The 13,956-nt window shown below is 43.2% G+C and overlaps 1 protein-coding gene across 1 annotated transcript in view; it reads right to left on the bottom strand.

Annotated features, from left to right (window-relative positions):
- LOC147707147 (NBAS subunit of NRZ tethering complex-like) overlaps positions 1-13,956 on the bottom strand; it is a 782,701-nt gene that overhangs the window by 408,014 nt on the left and 360,731 nt on the right. The window contains exon 6 of the mRNA XM_086925629.1: positions 10,335-10,530. Within this exon, the coding sequence (XP_086781755.1) occupies positions 10,335-10,530 (196 nt within the window). The remainder of the gene's footprint in view (positions 1-10,334; positions 10,531-13,956) is intronic.

The raw sequence follows: 13,956 nt of genomic DNA, 5'->3' as shown, positions 1-13,956 counted from the left end.
ACTTTGCATTTCACCCTCGATTTATGTTGCAGAGAGGAGCACCCCGGACCCTCCTGGTCCACTCCAGACGCCATCTTGAGTCCACCGCATGGGCTTGCCTTTGCCAAGGTCTGTTGCCCCAATCCTGGGTCCAGCATTACCGACAGCAGACACCTTCGTGGGACAGCTCGCACCTCCATCCTGGTCGCCGACAATGCCTCCTGGTCCGAGAGACTGCAGAGCCCAGCGTCGCACACTCACCTGGTCGAGGTGACTTCATCCGGTGCCAATCTGGTGCCCATCTAATCACTGGCTAGTGATTAAGAACTGAGTCCCCTCTGCTTTCAGGTCGTCTCCATCTTCGATCCAGGCTTGGATCACCCCGGACATCATCACTGGTCGCCTGCCAGCAACTTCTTCTTTCAGGCTCCATAGACTGTAACAAGGATTCCCGACGTCTTTTGAACCCTATGCAGCCGCAGCCCCTGGGCTAGGTAACTTGAGCATTTTGGTGCTCCAACGTTGGTTCACTATCTAAGTGTCCAGATCCTTTTTCGTTTTCAGCTTATCTAGTCGGATTCGTCCGATAACACTAACTTTACGAAATCTAGCATCCATAGACTTTGTCCCGCATCCCGCGTGAGAGTGCACACTCTGCACCTGATCCCCCTAGGCCTCCTGCTCCTAACCTGAAGGTTCAGTAGTGTAGTCCTAGCGATCCTAAATCCTCTGGATCTTGTTACTTACCTGCTAGTATTTCGCATTCCACTTTTGTAGTATATGGTTTTTCGTGCCCCTCGGGCATTTGTGTAAATTGTGCGACTTAAAGTATTTTCCTAGGAGTTTTGTTGTGTGCTTAGCTCCCTGACTCATAAAGAGATCAGGGTAGTCTTGTTATAAATAAATATCCTTTTATTTTCATAACAACTTGTGTGGTGTCCTTTCACTTGGTGTTCAAGGGGTATATGTGATGGTATAACAGCTGGCTTAACACGCCCTCTAGAGTTTAGCCTAAAGACTGCTCTTGTCCATGCTACTAGGATAGCTGGTCTATAAGGTTGACTTACAACCAATCATCAATAAGTGTTGTTTGGAATGATACACAGTGATCACTAGAATAGTGAGCACTACATATCAGGCCAACTTCTCACACTACATGATTGCCAATTATCAGGTCAATAAAACAACGAATTCTCAAGTTAGATTTAAGCAATTCTCTGCCAGAAACCTACGCTGAGTTTAATTTCCATCACCCATGGGACTTCAGGGACTACCTTTGCCTCCTAATCTCGACTCGACTTGGTATTTAGCTGGGGACAGAATTAGCAAGTATGCCAGTCTGAGTAAGGCTCTAGGCATCACATGGTGCAGCAACTGGGATCCAATTAATACTGCTAGTACCTACTATATGGCTTAAAGTGTAAAGTGTTAAAGGGGAGCATGACCCCAACTAATAAGCAAGGAAACATATAACTTTTAGGGAAACAAAAATAAATAACAGCAATCTGTATCAAATTACTGGCCCTTGTGGCTTGCAGACAAAAATAGAGCGGGTGTTGTGGGTACAGGGCATAACTGTCTACAACACTTAACATCATGAGGTCGCTAGAGTGCCATGCAGTATCCAGCTTACTAATCTAGCAATATTTCAAATGATGAGGAAAATGCAGGAAGGTCTGCTCATTAGGAAATGCGTTTTCCTGCTTCCAGGCTATGAAAAAACAATTAAGATTACAGAGTTTCCTCCCAGGTAATAACACGACAACTTTCTTAGTTGCACTTCAACAATATGGATCTAGAAGGCAAATGTGCATGTGGCATTAGAGGAGTCACTAGCAAAATATAAGAGGTAACAATTTTCTTACAAGCCCCATCATTAGGAGCAAATATGAAGTCATTGGGTTAAGCTTTAGGGTTAAATAGTTAATGACAGAAATTACTCCTGCAGTTGCTGTCTACTTTGTCTAATATCCCAAGGATGTAGGATAGCATCTTCAAAATAACTAAAATGTATTAACTGAACAGATTGATAGATGTAGAGGACCCCAGATTTTCCAAAAAGCTGTCAAACTGTAAGACACAAAAGAAAAAGACAGACATGCCTTTGAGTTGTAATTAATTCTTTATCATAAAGCACAACAGAAGAAAATTCCTTGAAGAAAAAAAAAAGGAAAACTCCTTGAAGATGGCTATGTTTTACCCGTTCTTTAGGTTCCTATTTCCAAAAAAACCTGTGTAAAATAAAAAATAAGGCTCTACCTTCTTAACATTGTTGAAAATCAACCACTTACCACTCACTGGAAACTGATTGGGGTCACTTAAAAGTCCATCCCTCAGATACATCAAGAACCCATTTTGCTATTCCTTAATAGCGAAAAATAATGATATGCTATTAAGGAATAGCAAAATGCAATGCATGAAGAAATCACTAACAAAAATAGCAATTTCTTAAAATTCCTTAATTGCGACTCGCAAATTGCGACTCGCAATTAAGGAATACCTCCCCATTCATTCCTATGGGCCCAGAGGCCCAAAGGAATGAATGAGAAGACATTCTCAATTTGCGAATCGCAATTAGCGATTCGCAAATTGAGAATGCGATTTCAAGGGTGCAGGGGTGTCCAAAGGACACCCTGTTGCACCCCTGAAATTGATCTGTGCACATATGTTGCACACACACATGCCCTTAGGGCATGTGTGTGCTCAACATGACACTTTGAAAAATGCACTTTAATGCATTTTTCAAAGTTTTTGCAAATTACCATGAAGTTTAACTTCATGGTAATTTGCGAGCCGTATTAGCTAAATCGCTATTTTTTTTTTAACTTTAATGCATTGCATTTAAGGAATCTCAATTTGAGATTCCTTAAATGCAAGTAATCGCAATGTTGCGATTTTTTAACTTGCGATTTTTGCATTTGGGATGATGCATCCCAAATGCAAAAATACCGGTCGCAAAGGGGCAGATTCTTAGAATCTGCCCCTTTGCAAGCGGATTTTACCTTGATGCATCTATGCCTTAGTTTCTTCTAAACCGGAACTCAAGAAACCCCAGATGTGTTTTAGGTCGGCTAGAACTCATCAGTGAGGTGCTGTTTGGATCCTAGGCACTACAAGCTGCTCTGGCAGTTCAGCCTTCACTGTTCCTATTGGAGCAGGACCAAGACTGTTTGTGTATGGTTTCTCCCCTTTTGAAGTGGCACAATGGCCAAAACCCCTTAGTCTAGCCAGGAGCCTGCGAGATTGCCAGAGACTGGCACTTGTGCAAGGATTGAATCAATCAGCTTTTAGTTCATAAGTATGACCCCTATAGACCTTACCATGGAAAGGCTCCCAACTAATTATTTGAGAAGTATTATACTGTCACCTTTAAACAAGTATATCATTATTAAAAAATAACCTAAAAACAGAACTCTCAGTCAGGAACAAATATCAAGCACAATCCAACAACACCTACTGAGCTGAAAATCGCACCCGACTTTAGCTCTGGTGTTCCAGTTTTAAGCTTCATTTGGAAAGTAAAATGCACAGGGGAAAATGAAACCAACTCCAGTGGCTGGTACTTGCAATAGAGTTCACAGAGAAATACTTCATTTGGACTATCATTGGCAAGTTAACATTATACAATCTAAAACACCAGTTATTTTTCTCATGTGAATCTTCTCCTAGTGCAAAAAACAGGAGTAAAATCAGTCAGGATGCCTTGTGGTGGTACATGACTTCCCTGTTAGTTGCAGAGCGTGATTTTCCATCAGAAAGTTCAACCCCTGATAATCCTGGCTGTATTTACATCAGCATCGAGTGTGAGAGAATGTGTGTGTGTCATTCTTCATTCTCAATGTCTTGTGAGCAAAGACTATTCTTCAGTCAATTCCGAAACATTTCTTAATGGTTTGCTTCTATGGCCACTAATGAATTACACGATTGCTTCCCTAAGTCACAGGTGTTTACACGGGTTGAAGCCTACTGCTCAGGGATGCAACAGACTTTAGCAACATGTCCTTGTACACTCAATTCAATTCAAAATATCTTTATTCGATTGTTTCGGTGCAATCATAAAAGTACAGATAAAATATCATAAATAGATGTTTATATAAAAATTCAAAAGTTCATTATATTCATAAAAACGATTACAAAGGGCAAAAACAATTACATTTATGTGCAAGTTAAGTGTCCCTACATTTCCTAATAATCATTAAATTTTTTTAAAACAAAGTTGTTGTTGCTACAGATACATAATTGTCTAGGGCTTGAATACTGATCATCGCCACACGACAATGACGGAGTCCTAGTTCTCTTAATAAAGGCAATAAAACAGTTTTCCTCATTTCATCATATAATTTACAAAAATGAAATACGTGAATGGTGCTCTGGGGAGAAATGTTATCGCAAGGGCAGAAAGGTAAATCGTGCGTCCAGTTATTAATTGTATGAAAACTAACCAATATGTTGAAAATATTAAATCTGAAACGTGTAAGCAGAAAACGTTCATAATTGTTTGTTACAAAAATTAATTAGGGCTGAATCTTAAAAGTTGCTAAAACCAATTGATGCTGCTGAATAGAAGGTTTAAGGACCTCCACAGCAGTCCTATTGGAATCCAAAAGGGCTAAACACTCTTTCTTTAGATCTTTTCGTGAAATTGCTGAAATGTCTGTGGGATTCAATAAGTATTTTTCTCTCCCAATATCCTTTAAGAAATTAAAAACATACTTCACCCATGGGTTTTTTGTGGCACCCTCCAATTTCAAAATATCTGTCAGGACATCTCTGTTTAAATATGTCGCTTCTTGGGTCCAGAGTCTATGCCATAGCAAAACTGGCTCTATTTTAATAAGATCAGTAATGTGACAAAGGCCAAGTTCTGAATGACAGTTAAAATTGGATGAGCTTTTGGGAAGTACCAATATATATTTTAAAAAAGAATTTTCAGGAACATGTATGGGCCCGGGGTTAGCAAAGCCCCAGACCCCACTGCCATAGGTAGCGCCGGCTACACATTTGGCTTTATAAATTTTTGTTAATTCCACAGGGGGTCTAGTTCCTAGCTTACTAGAAAAGATTTTGAGAGCTGCAGTTGATCTTAAAAGCTCAAGCTTTTTAACAGAGATAGCTTGAGACCACATCTCATTTTGGGCAATAAGTATCCCAAGATAGGAAAAGTGTTTAGCAAATTCCAATTTTTGCCCCGCCATGAAGATGGTCTCTTGGATTTATTTTGCCTGCCACAATACATAGTGAAAGCCTTTGAAGTATTGACTTTCAGGCCCAACTCTTTCATAAAGCGGCAGAAACTGTCGACCACGCGCTGTAAGCCCACCTGAGTACGTGACATGAGTACAGCGTCGTCAGCGTACAAAAGTGCTGGCATTGGGCGGCCGCCTACAAAGGGAGGGTCCGAACTATCTTTGCACAAGACACCTTCCAGTCCGTTTATGTACAGGTTAAAAAGGAAGGGGGCCAGGACACAACCCTGCCTGACCCCACTCTTGATTGGTATTGTGTCTGTGTGCTCTCCGTTTAGGCCAAAACGTACGCGGGCCGACGCGTTACTATAAAAACGTTTAAGATAATAAATAATGTTAGATTCAACCCCAAGATGTTCCAGTATAGACCACAGTTTAGAATGTACCACACAATCTAAAGCGGCCGAGAGATCCAGGAAGTCCAGAAACAAGTTGCCCTGTTTTGCCCTCGTGTATTTCCCGACCAACATGAGCAAATTCAAACCCTGCTCTACTGTCCCCAGACCGGGCCGGAAGCCATACTGAAGATCAGACAGGACAGAGTTTTCCTCAGCCCATTCCAAAAGTTGATCTAAAATAATTCTGCCCGCAATTTTAGTAAAGAAGTCCAGTAGGGAAATAGGCCTATAACAGGCGGGATCCTGTCTATTTTCTTTTTTGTAAATCGGGACAATTACAGATTCCACCCATGTGGGCAGGAATTCAGCAACGCAACTAGCGTTAAGCACCTGAACCAGAAGGGGCGCCCACAGAGATGGAATACTCTTAAAATGGTCTATAGGAACCCCGTCTGGCCCAGGCGCCTTTGCGCCCTTACTTCTACTCAGGGCCTTTTCCACCTCCTCCAGAGTAAAATGCAAATTACTATTGAAGGGATAGTCGTCAAGGGAGGTTAAAGACCCCACTTGACCTTCTTCATATTCTTCTCCTTCATAGCCTCTTGAGAAGTGTCTGACCCAGTCTGAGTTGCATATAGCAATATCTATTTTCGGGCCAGTCTCTTCACTAAGAAAGGGAGTTCTCACAATTTTCCAAAAACTCACACTGTCATTTGTTGTGGAGGCTGTATGAAGATCTTCCCAGGCTTCAGACCTCAGAGTATTTTTCCTATCTTTAATTGCCTCTTTGTAATCTTTCCTAAGTCTGCGAATTTCCTCGGTTGATCTAGGTTTATTATGCAGGGCTTTTTTAAAGTTGCATAGGCCTTGGTGCATCTAGAATCAAACCATCCTCCCTCCTTCTTCCTATTCTTAAATTGCCTAGTAAGGGAGTTTTTAATTTCATTCGATATTACAAGAAAGGATGCAAGGCAAGTTTCAGGTGATAAACCTATCTCTAAACACTTATTTATTTCTAGGGAACATTTTTCAATCACTGTTTTAATTATCTCTGCCTCATTTATCATGGCCCACTTTAAAGTATACCCGTTGGTTTTGCCAATTGTCAAATCAACATCTAGGCTATTGCATTCTCTATTGCTGGTTAATATTGAGGCAGTAGGTAGCAAAATAGACAGGCATAATGGAAAGTGGTCACTCAACGCTATATCAGGAACGTTAAAGGGGTGGATTCTGTTCCTGCAGTTATTAGAAATAGTGATAAAGTCTATAGTTGTGGAACAACCTCTACCATTAAATGTTGGAACTACTATCGGAGCGGAAATGCACATTTCATTAACGAACCCTAGATCAAAATTGGCTAACAAGAAATTAAATTGATCCCCTAGAAAATTATGCTTAAAATGAAAATGTCCCTCGCCTTCATCCCGTGCTAGGCCACACCTGTTATCCTTAGTTAATTCGCACAAATTACAGTTAAAATCTCCTAACATGATTACCATCAATTTCTGTTTAAAAATGTTTTCTTGCTTAAGTAAAACCTTAGTCAATTTCCTCAGGACACTCGTAACATCGTCAACAGGAATATTATTATATATATTAACAACAACAATCGGAATATCACAACCCAGATCAAGAACCAGAATTTGAAAGTAGATGTCTTTAACAGGTTCGATAGTTTTCTCACACTTTAGTTTGTTTGATAAGTAAATACTTAGACCACCCTTAGGTCTCCCATGGGGAACGGCTACAGCTGCAGTACAAAATGTTCTATAGCCGTTCAGGTGCACTGGTTCAAGAGTCCATGTTTCTTGAAAACAAAGCAGGTCTTGCAATTCAACAAAGTCCCTCCAGATAGGATGATCAATTTTAGAGCTAATACTGGCTATGTTCCATGATGAAATTTTGAGAACCGGTAGATCTTTCGAAGGGGTAGACAGGGCTACTGGGGACAGAGGGATAGGATAGGGCTAACATGTAAAGGGAGTAAGAATCTTTGTCTGTACCCTGGACAGTGGGTTAATAGTAGTTAACCTCAGTCAGCCAATGTTTTCCAGACCACTAAGAGTGTCAAAATAATTGAATGCAGGAATTCCATAGCTTCTAGCCCATGGCTCTTCCGAGTTCCTAGTTGGGTAACGGACTGGAGCAATGCGTCTATTAAGTCGAGGAGGAGGGTAAAAGTAGCCAAGGGGAAGAATGTTAACAAGATGTGGGTCGTAAATCACTGTGGCCGTTCTCTCCATCACAGTGTTAACCAATTGAGGGGATCGAAATGATAAGACCACACAATCACCCCTCCGTGTTTTAGTTGAAGTGCCTATCCATCTTGCTCGTCTAACCATTTTAAACTCTGAGAAAAGATGGTTTTTAAGTCCTACCCTAGATGACAAAAAGTAAAGGGATTTATTTCTCAAAGTTGCCCAATTTTTATCTGTATTAGGTGGAAGTGGAGGTACATTTGCCAAGACCACAGTATACGGTGTTGCTTCTGGTGGGAGATTTAAATTAAAGAGGTTCGGCGTTACTCCTTCCTCAAATTGATCTTCTGATGTTCTATGTTTATGAGGTAGTATGAGCGAAGATGCATTCGGGGCTACAGAGGGTGAGTCAACGGGCCCCTTGTCGTGGGAAATATTATCTCCTCTTGAGGTACTGTGATCAAGTTGATCAGTAAGTTTTGGATTGATATGTTTAGATTTAGCTAGCACTTTGGATGGGGCTGGTGTTTTGACTGGAGCTACCACTTTGGGTGGGACTGGCACTTTTGCAGAAGCTGGAGTGCCAGTTTTAGAACAAGTAGCACTAGGGTGAGGTAGGGGCTTAGTCTTACTTGGAGACAGCTGTTTATCAAACTTACCCTCAATATTGGTTAGACTCAATTCTATATATTTGACCTTTTGCGTAATCGGTTCCAGAAAAGTCATTAAAAGAGTTTCCATTCTTTGCCAAAATGAATCATCAGTTAAGTCCCTATTAACGACTGAATGGGGGACAGTCATTGGCTGGCCATTCTCCTCACTTACACTACTCCCATTTAGATTTCCAGGGGCTTTACTCTCTTTAAATTTAGTGTTCTTTTTATTAGTTTTATTAGTTGTATTATGTTGCCTTGCTCTAGCAGAGTGTTTTTGCTTAGATCTGGCCTTCTGTCCTGTAGTTCTTACACAGGGGCTGTCACTGATATTTAAGATGGAGGTTGAACTCCCTAGGGTATCGTGTCCCTCGTTTTCTAAATTCTCCTCGTTTAGATGAGTAGAATCATTATTCTGATTACTGTGACATAAAGAGGGAGTTACAGATAGCCGTGTAGTTGAGGGCAGTAGGTCATTTACATCTGTTGAATCCCTGAGAGACCTATCATTTATTGGTGTTATGCTATTTCTTCTGGGTAGAGCAACAAATGAGGGGGCTAGCAAGGATTCCTGGGAGTTGGTGGTTAACATAGACATGTTTGGGTTAGGTAAAGGGGGAAGGAAGCCAGGTGGCAAAGAGAGACGTCTTTCTGTGCTTTCAATAGCAGAGGCGACCACCCCAATTGTCTGCTGCAGCATTCGGTCTATTGCTGTAAGTGTGGGTAAGGGGGGGTTGACAGTAGCTTTAGTTTTTCCAGTGGTATGGGTGGGAGTATTTTTCCCCATGTTTTTTAGTAGTTGATCTAGGTTTATGTAAAAGAATAATACACTAAGCAAAATATGACTAAAACCTTACACTAAGAAGGTACATGTTACTACAGTGATTGCATCGAGAAAAATCAAATAAATAATAGTTACTTCTGTGTGAGCCGCAAAGTGAAGCGAGTGGGATTGTAGGTCGAAGGGGGCTGGCCCAGCCCAGCCACGGACGGCCACAGACGGGCCGCCCTTTTCCCGGGCTTAGCATCGGGCGCTCCCGCGACGCGGGGGTAAGAGGTCTTTTAATGCGCCTCCGGGCGCTCTAGTGACGGCGTCAGAGTGCGCCGTCGCAGGTGGTGTAGGGATAGCGAGTCCTCTGCTCGGCGGCCGCTAGGATGAAAATAGCGGCGGCGGGAGGACTCGCTGTGCAGGGCGCTGACGGGTCCCGTGAAGAACAACTCGGCAAAGGCAGGTACTGATGTCTGGTCCCAGCAGCAAATGCGGATATAAAAGCCCTTGTACACTCAACGGAAAGGTGCTTTAGCATTCAGAAACATTCATTAAGTAAGAAGAATTCCTGAAAGTCTGCCGAAAACCACACTTTTCTAAACATAGAGGCCGATTTACTAAAGTATTTATAAGTACATAAAGTAGTACTACAGGAGTACTTTTTTCAAACTTTTTTTTCTACTGCTACAAACCTATGTGAATCAGCCCTGAGACCTCCAAGTCCACATTAGTAAAAGTGCAAAAGTCACAGTTCCATCTATATGTACTATGCAAGAATAATCCCAGAATATTTAAATTGTATTCCCAGGTCACAAAAGCATGTAAAAGTATGTAAAGCATGCCACTACTTAATGTACTCGGGAATTCTTTTCTGAATAAGCCCCATAGTCCAGAGCAGAAGGGGGCCATTTTGTGATTCTGTAGGATTTGCGCCCCTTAGCTGCAACAATACCAGTGTCCGACTAAGGCATTCGGACAAAATGAGTGCCTGCAAAGACGTCGCACAGTGTGACAACCGCAATGCAACAGAATTGACTGATTATCACACTGCTACTGCAGGAGGGTTTGCAACAGGGAAATAACACAAAAGTAAAAAAATACTTTTACTATGATAATTTACTTGTATCTTAAAAATAAAAAAACCCTACCTTCTTCTCCGGCCAACATGCCTTCAGGACAGCTTCGGTTCGGAAAAACACAAGCAGTTTGATGTCCTCGTCAGAGAGATGAAAAGCGTGTTCCATTATTTGCAGTATGTCAATGCGAGGTTTGACAGGCAGGGAGTCGTCTCCGCAGAAGGGCCGCAGCCACTCCAACAGATCATCGGAGGACACCAGGCTTTCGCTGAAAATCAAGCAGACACCGCGGATGTTACTTTTTTCAATAAACCTCAAACTTGCAAACCCGAACACACAGTCACTGGTTGCCAAATCAAATGATCACACGCACAAATATGAGAAGTCAAGTTAGGATAAGATCGATGGACTCTAAACGTATTAAAGCAAACACGATATAACGACAGTGGACTTGAGGTACAAAATATTTTGCCCATATAAGTGTGACTTAGGTGGGCAAAAAGTTGATTTGAAGTTAATTTGAAAATATGAATAATACAATAAGGATTTGTGCGCAAGGATTAACTGCTGAATACAACGATTTCAGAATACTGCCGAGTCTCGACTCCATCGCATAGTTCTTTCTTTCACTACCCCACATGTCCGGTCTCTTTATCTCACTCTTGCATGTTCTTCTTCATCCGTGCTTTCTCCCTTTTCTTAACTTTTTCGTCCATCACTGGCAACCAATGGGCCCCCTTTTAGCACTATTTGGATTAACAGGATTACAGAAATGTTGATCTACTTGAAGAACATTTCCACGTAAATTGGACTACATTAGAAAAGGGGAAAATGGGAGGGGAAAAGGGTGCTACGGGGGGTGGGGGGGTAGCCTGGTGAAAGAACAGAAAAACAAGTCACTTACCTTTGATAACGCTCTTTTTAGTGAATACTCTATCTAGCTGCAGATTACCCCCAGGTGAATGACTACAGGCACCAGACTGGTTCCGGAGTTTTTCTCAGTAATTCCCTAGCACGCAGATAAGAGGCATCGAAAGGATCCACATCGGGTCCATTTTAGCCGGAAATTATGTTGGGCCACTATAATAAGGCCACCTCTGCGAATCGATGTCAGTTTCTTTCTGATATCTGTTCACACTATCGGATGCAGAGACCAGAACATTTTGCTGGACCAAATGGGCAAAGGGCCAATCCCAACAGACCTGGCTATAAAGGTGGTAAGTGCTCTGTGAATGCGTGAACTAACTCCTAAGTCACGGCAAATATCCATAACAGGCACTCAGGGCGCCAGTGTAGTAGTAGAAGACTTCCCTCTGGTGAAATGAGCCTGCAAGCATTTCAGAGTATGTTTCTTGGCTAGCTGATCTTTATATAAAATGACAGCCCATAATGAGATGTTTGTGCAGAGGTTTTCCCCTTTTTGTCCAGAACCCACATACAGCTATGCATCCACTTGATGATCCTTGGTACTATCAATGTTGAAGCTCAGCGCTCTTTTTGGGTCTAGGCGATGGAGTTTATCTTCGTCATTAGATGGACAAGGTGCGGGCAGAGCGCAGGCAGAGTGATTGACTGCCCAATGTGGAAAGACCGAAACAAAAAATGGGAAAAACCCTACAATTCAATGGAACTAGGGTATACAAGCCAGCAATATTCAAGAGATGTTCTAAAGGCAGTAAATTAGCAAAATCTTAACTTGTCAGAGGAGCAAAGTACAGTAAATCCTGCACTCAAGAATGTATACAAAATATTAACTTTTAATTATATATTTATTAATATACAATTATCCATATTCATTGAGTGACAATTCTAGACAATGATATGGTGCTACATTTGATGGCATGGTGTAAGCGAAAATAAGAGACACAAAAACAAGGTCCAAAAAATATGTACAGTGTGTAAAACACTAAACAGTCTCAACCAACAGTATGATGAACCAGATCTAGAGGAACAACCATTCAATCAACTCATGATTTTTGTTCCAAACTAGTCCTTTCATTAATATATGGGTGGTTAACACATGACAGTCGGAGGGGCGCTAGGTGGCGTGCGACCAAGATGGCCGCACACCAGTGAGGCTCTCGCCTGTCGGTGGGTTAAAATACTGCAGTCCCATCCTGAGGTGTCCCTTGAACCTCAAATGTAGCATAATCGGTGGTGGAATAGCTGTGGAGCGTGTGGGTGAAGAACGTCCTGCTGCGGAGGTCGGCGAGGCTCAACAGGGAGCTTGATATCACTGAGCCCGGTGCTGTGCTTGCGCACAGTGAAAGGAGCGGAGCGGGGCAGTGGCGTATGGGAGAGGCCGCGGCTGAGGGCATGTGCACAGGTCGGAACGGAGCGTAGGAGCTGCTGCGGAGCGGAAGGTTGTGGACGGTCTTTGGCAGCCCGAGAGGCACAGACTCTGGCATTCTTGCGGTGAGGCGCGTATGATAGAGTGAGTGGCCGACCCACTGCTTGCATTGTGAAGGAGCTGCTGCGGGTATTGTGAAGACGTGGGCGGCTCCCCGGGGTGGCGCGTTTGAACTGGCGGCCTGAGCAGTGTGCAAGAGGGGGAGCGACTGCTACAGACTTGGGATATATCAGTGCGGGTCCAGCTACAAAACAAAAGTGAAGTGCTTGCGGCATGATTACTGGTCCCCAGAGTGACTGAGTGGGCACAGCTGCACTTAATACAGGTGGTGGTGAGGGATTACTCAACGGGCCTGTAGAGACTTGCGGATTACAGAGTGGAGGGCGCCATTTTATTAGCTACTGACGGGGACGCTCCCATTGATCAGAAAATTACAGCAGCGCGCAAGAAAACACAGCTTGCCCTGCATGTGGGACGCTTGGGCTGGCTTCTTCAAGGCTCAACACGTCAAGCCCAGGCCTATATAGCACACTCACCCCGACAACACGTTGTGAGTGGATAAGGCGGCGGCCATCTTTGGGCATCAACACATACCTGGGGCCTCCACACTGTGAGTGGACATATTACACCCACACAAACGTCTGCCCAGTGGGCATCATGTCACCACTATGGGCAGGGCGGACACTAAGCAGAAGAAGATACCCTTTGAGACTCGGAAAACACCCAAGTCCACGTCCAGTGATAGTACGATCCCTAAACTACCATGACGTCGTCGTCCTCCACCTGGCCAGAGAGAAAAAGCAAGCCCAATACGAGAATGCCACACTTGCTTTCTATTCAGACTTTACACAGAATGTGCAGGATACGAGACGCAAATATGCAGCAGTGAAGAAGAAGCTCCAGGCACAAGGCATAACGTATAATTATAAATACCAGTATTTGTAAAACGCACAGCTACCTCCGAAGTGGTGTCCAGGCGCTGGGTCCTCGGAAAGATTAAGCGAGCTATTGCCCAGAGTCACATGGTGCTGGGCTGACCTGCCGCCGGTGCTAGGGATCGAACCATGAGCCCCAGGTTCCAGCGTCAGTCGCCCTGGTCGCTGCGCCACACCTCTTCCATAACATATGCAATGCTTTACCCCGCCGCATTACGCATCTTGGCAAGCAACACTTTTTTCAGAACCCACAACAAGCCGAGGATTACCTTAGACGACATCGCCGGACGACTCCAACGGAGACTTTATGCCAGCCTCTATGAGGTAAGCCTGACCGATGAGACCGCGACTTTTAATGGCTGTGTAACTGGACACACTACCTGACAATCTAAGACTGGACCGAAGAGAC

Source organism: Lissotriton vulgaris, chromosome 6 (assembly GCF_964263255.1).
Source record: "Lissotriton vulgaris chromosome 6, aLisVul1.2, whole genome shotgun sequence".
Taxonomy (NCBI): Eukaryota; Metazoa; Chordata; class Amphibia; order Caudata; family Salamandridae; genus Lissotriton; species Lissotriton vulgaris.
The sequence above is the reverse complement of the archived record's forward strand: the minus strand, read 5'-3'. Positions and strand labels throughout refer to the sequence as shown.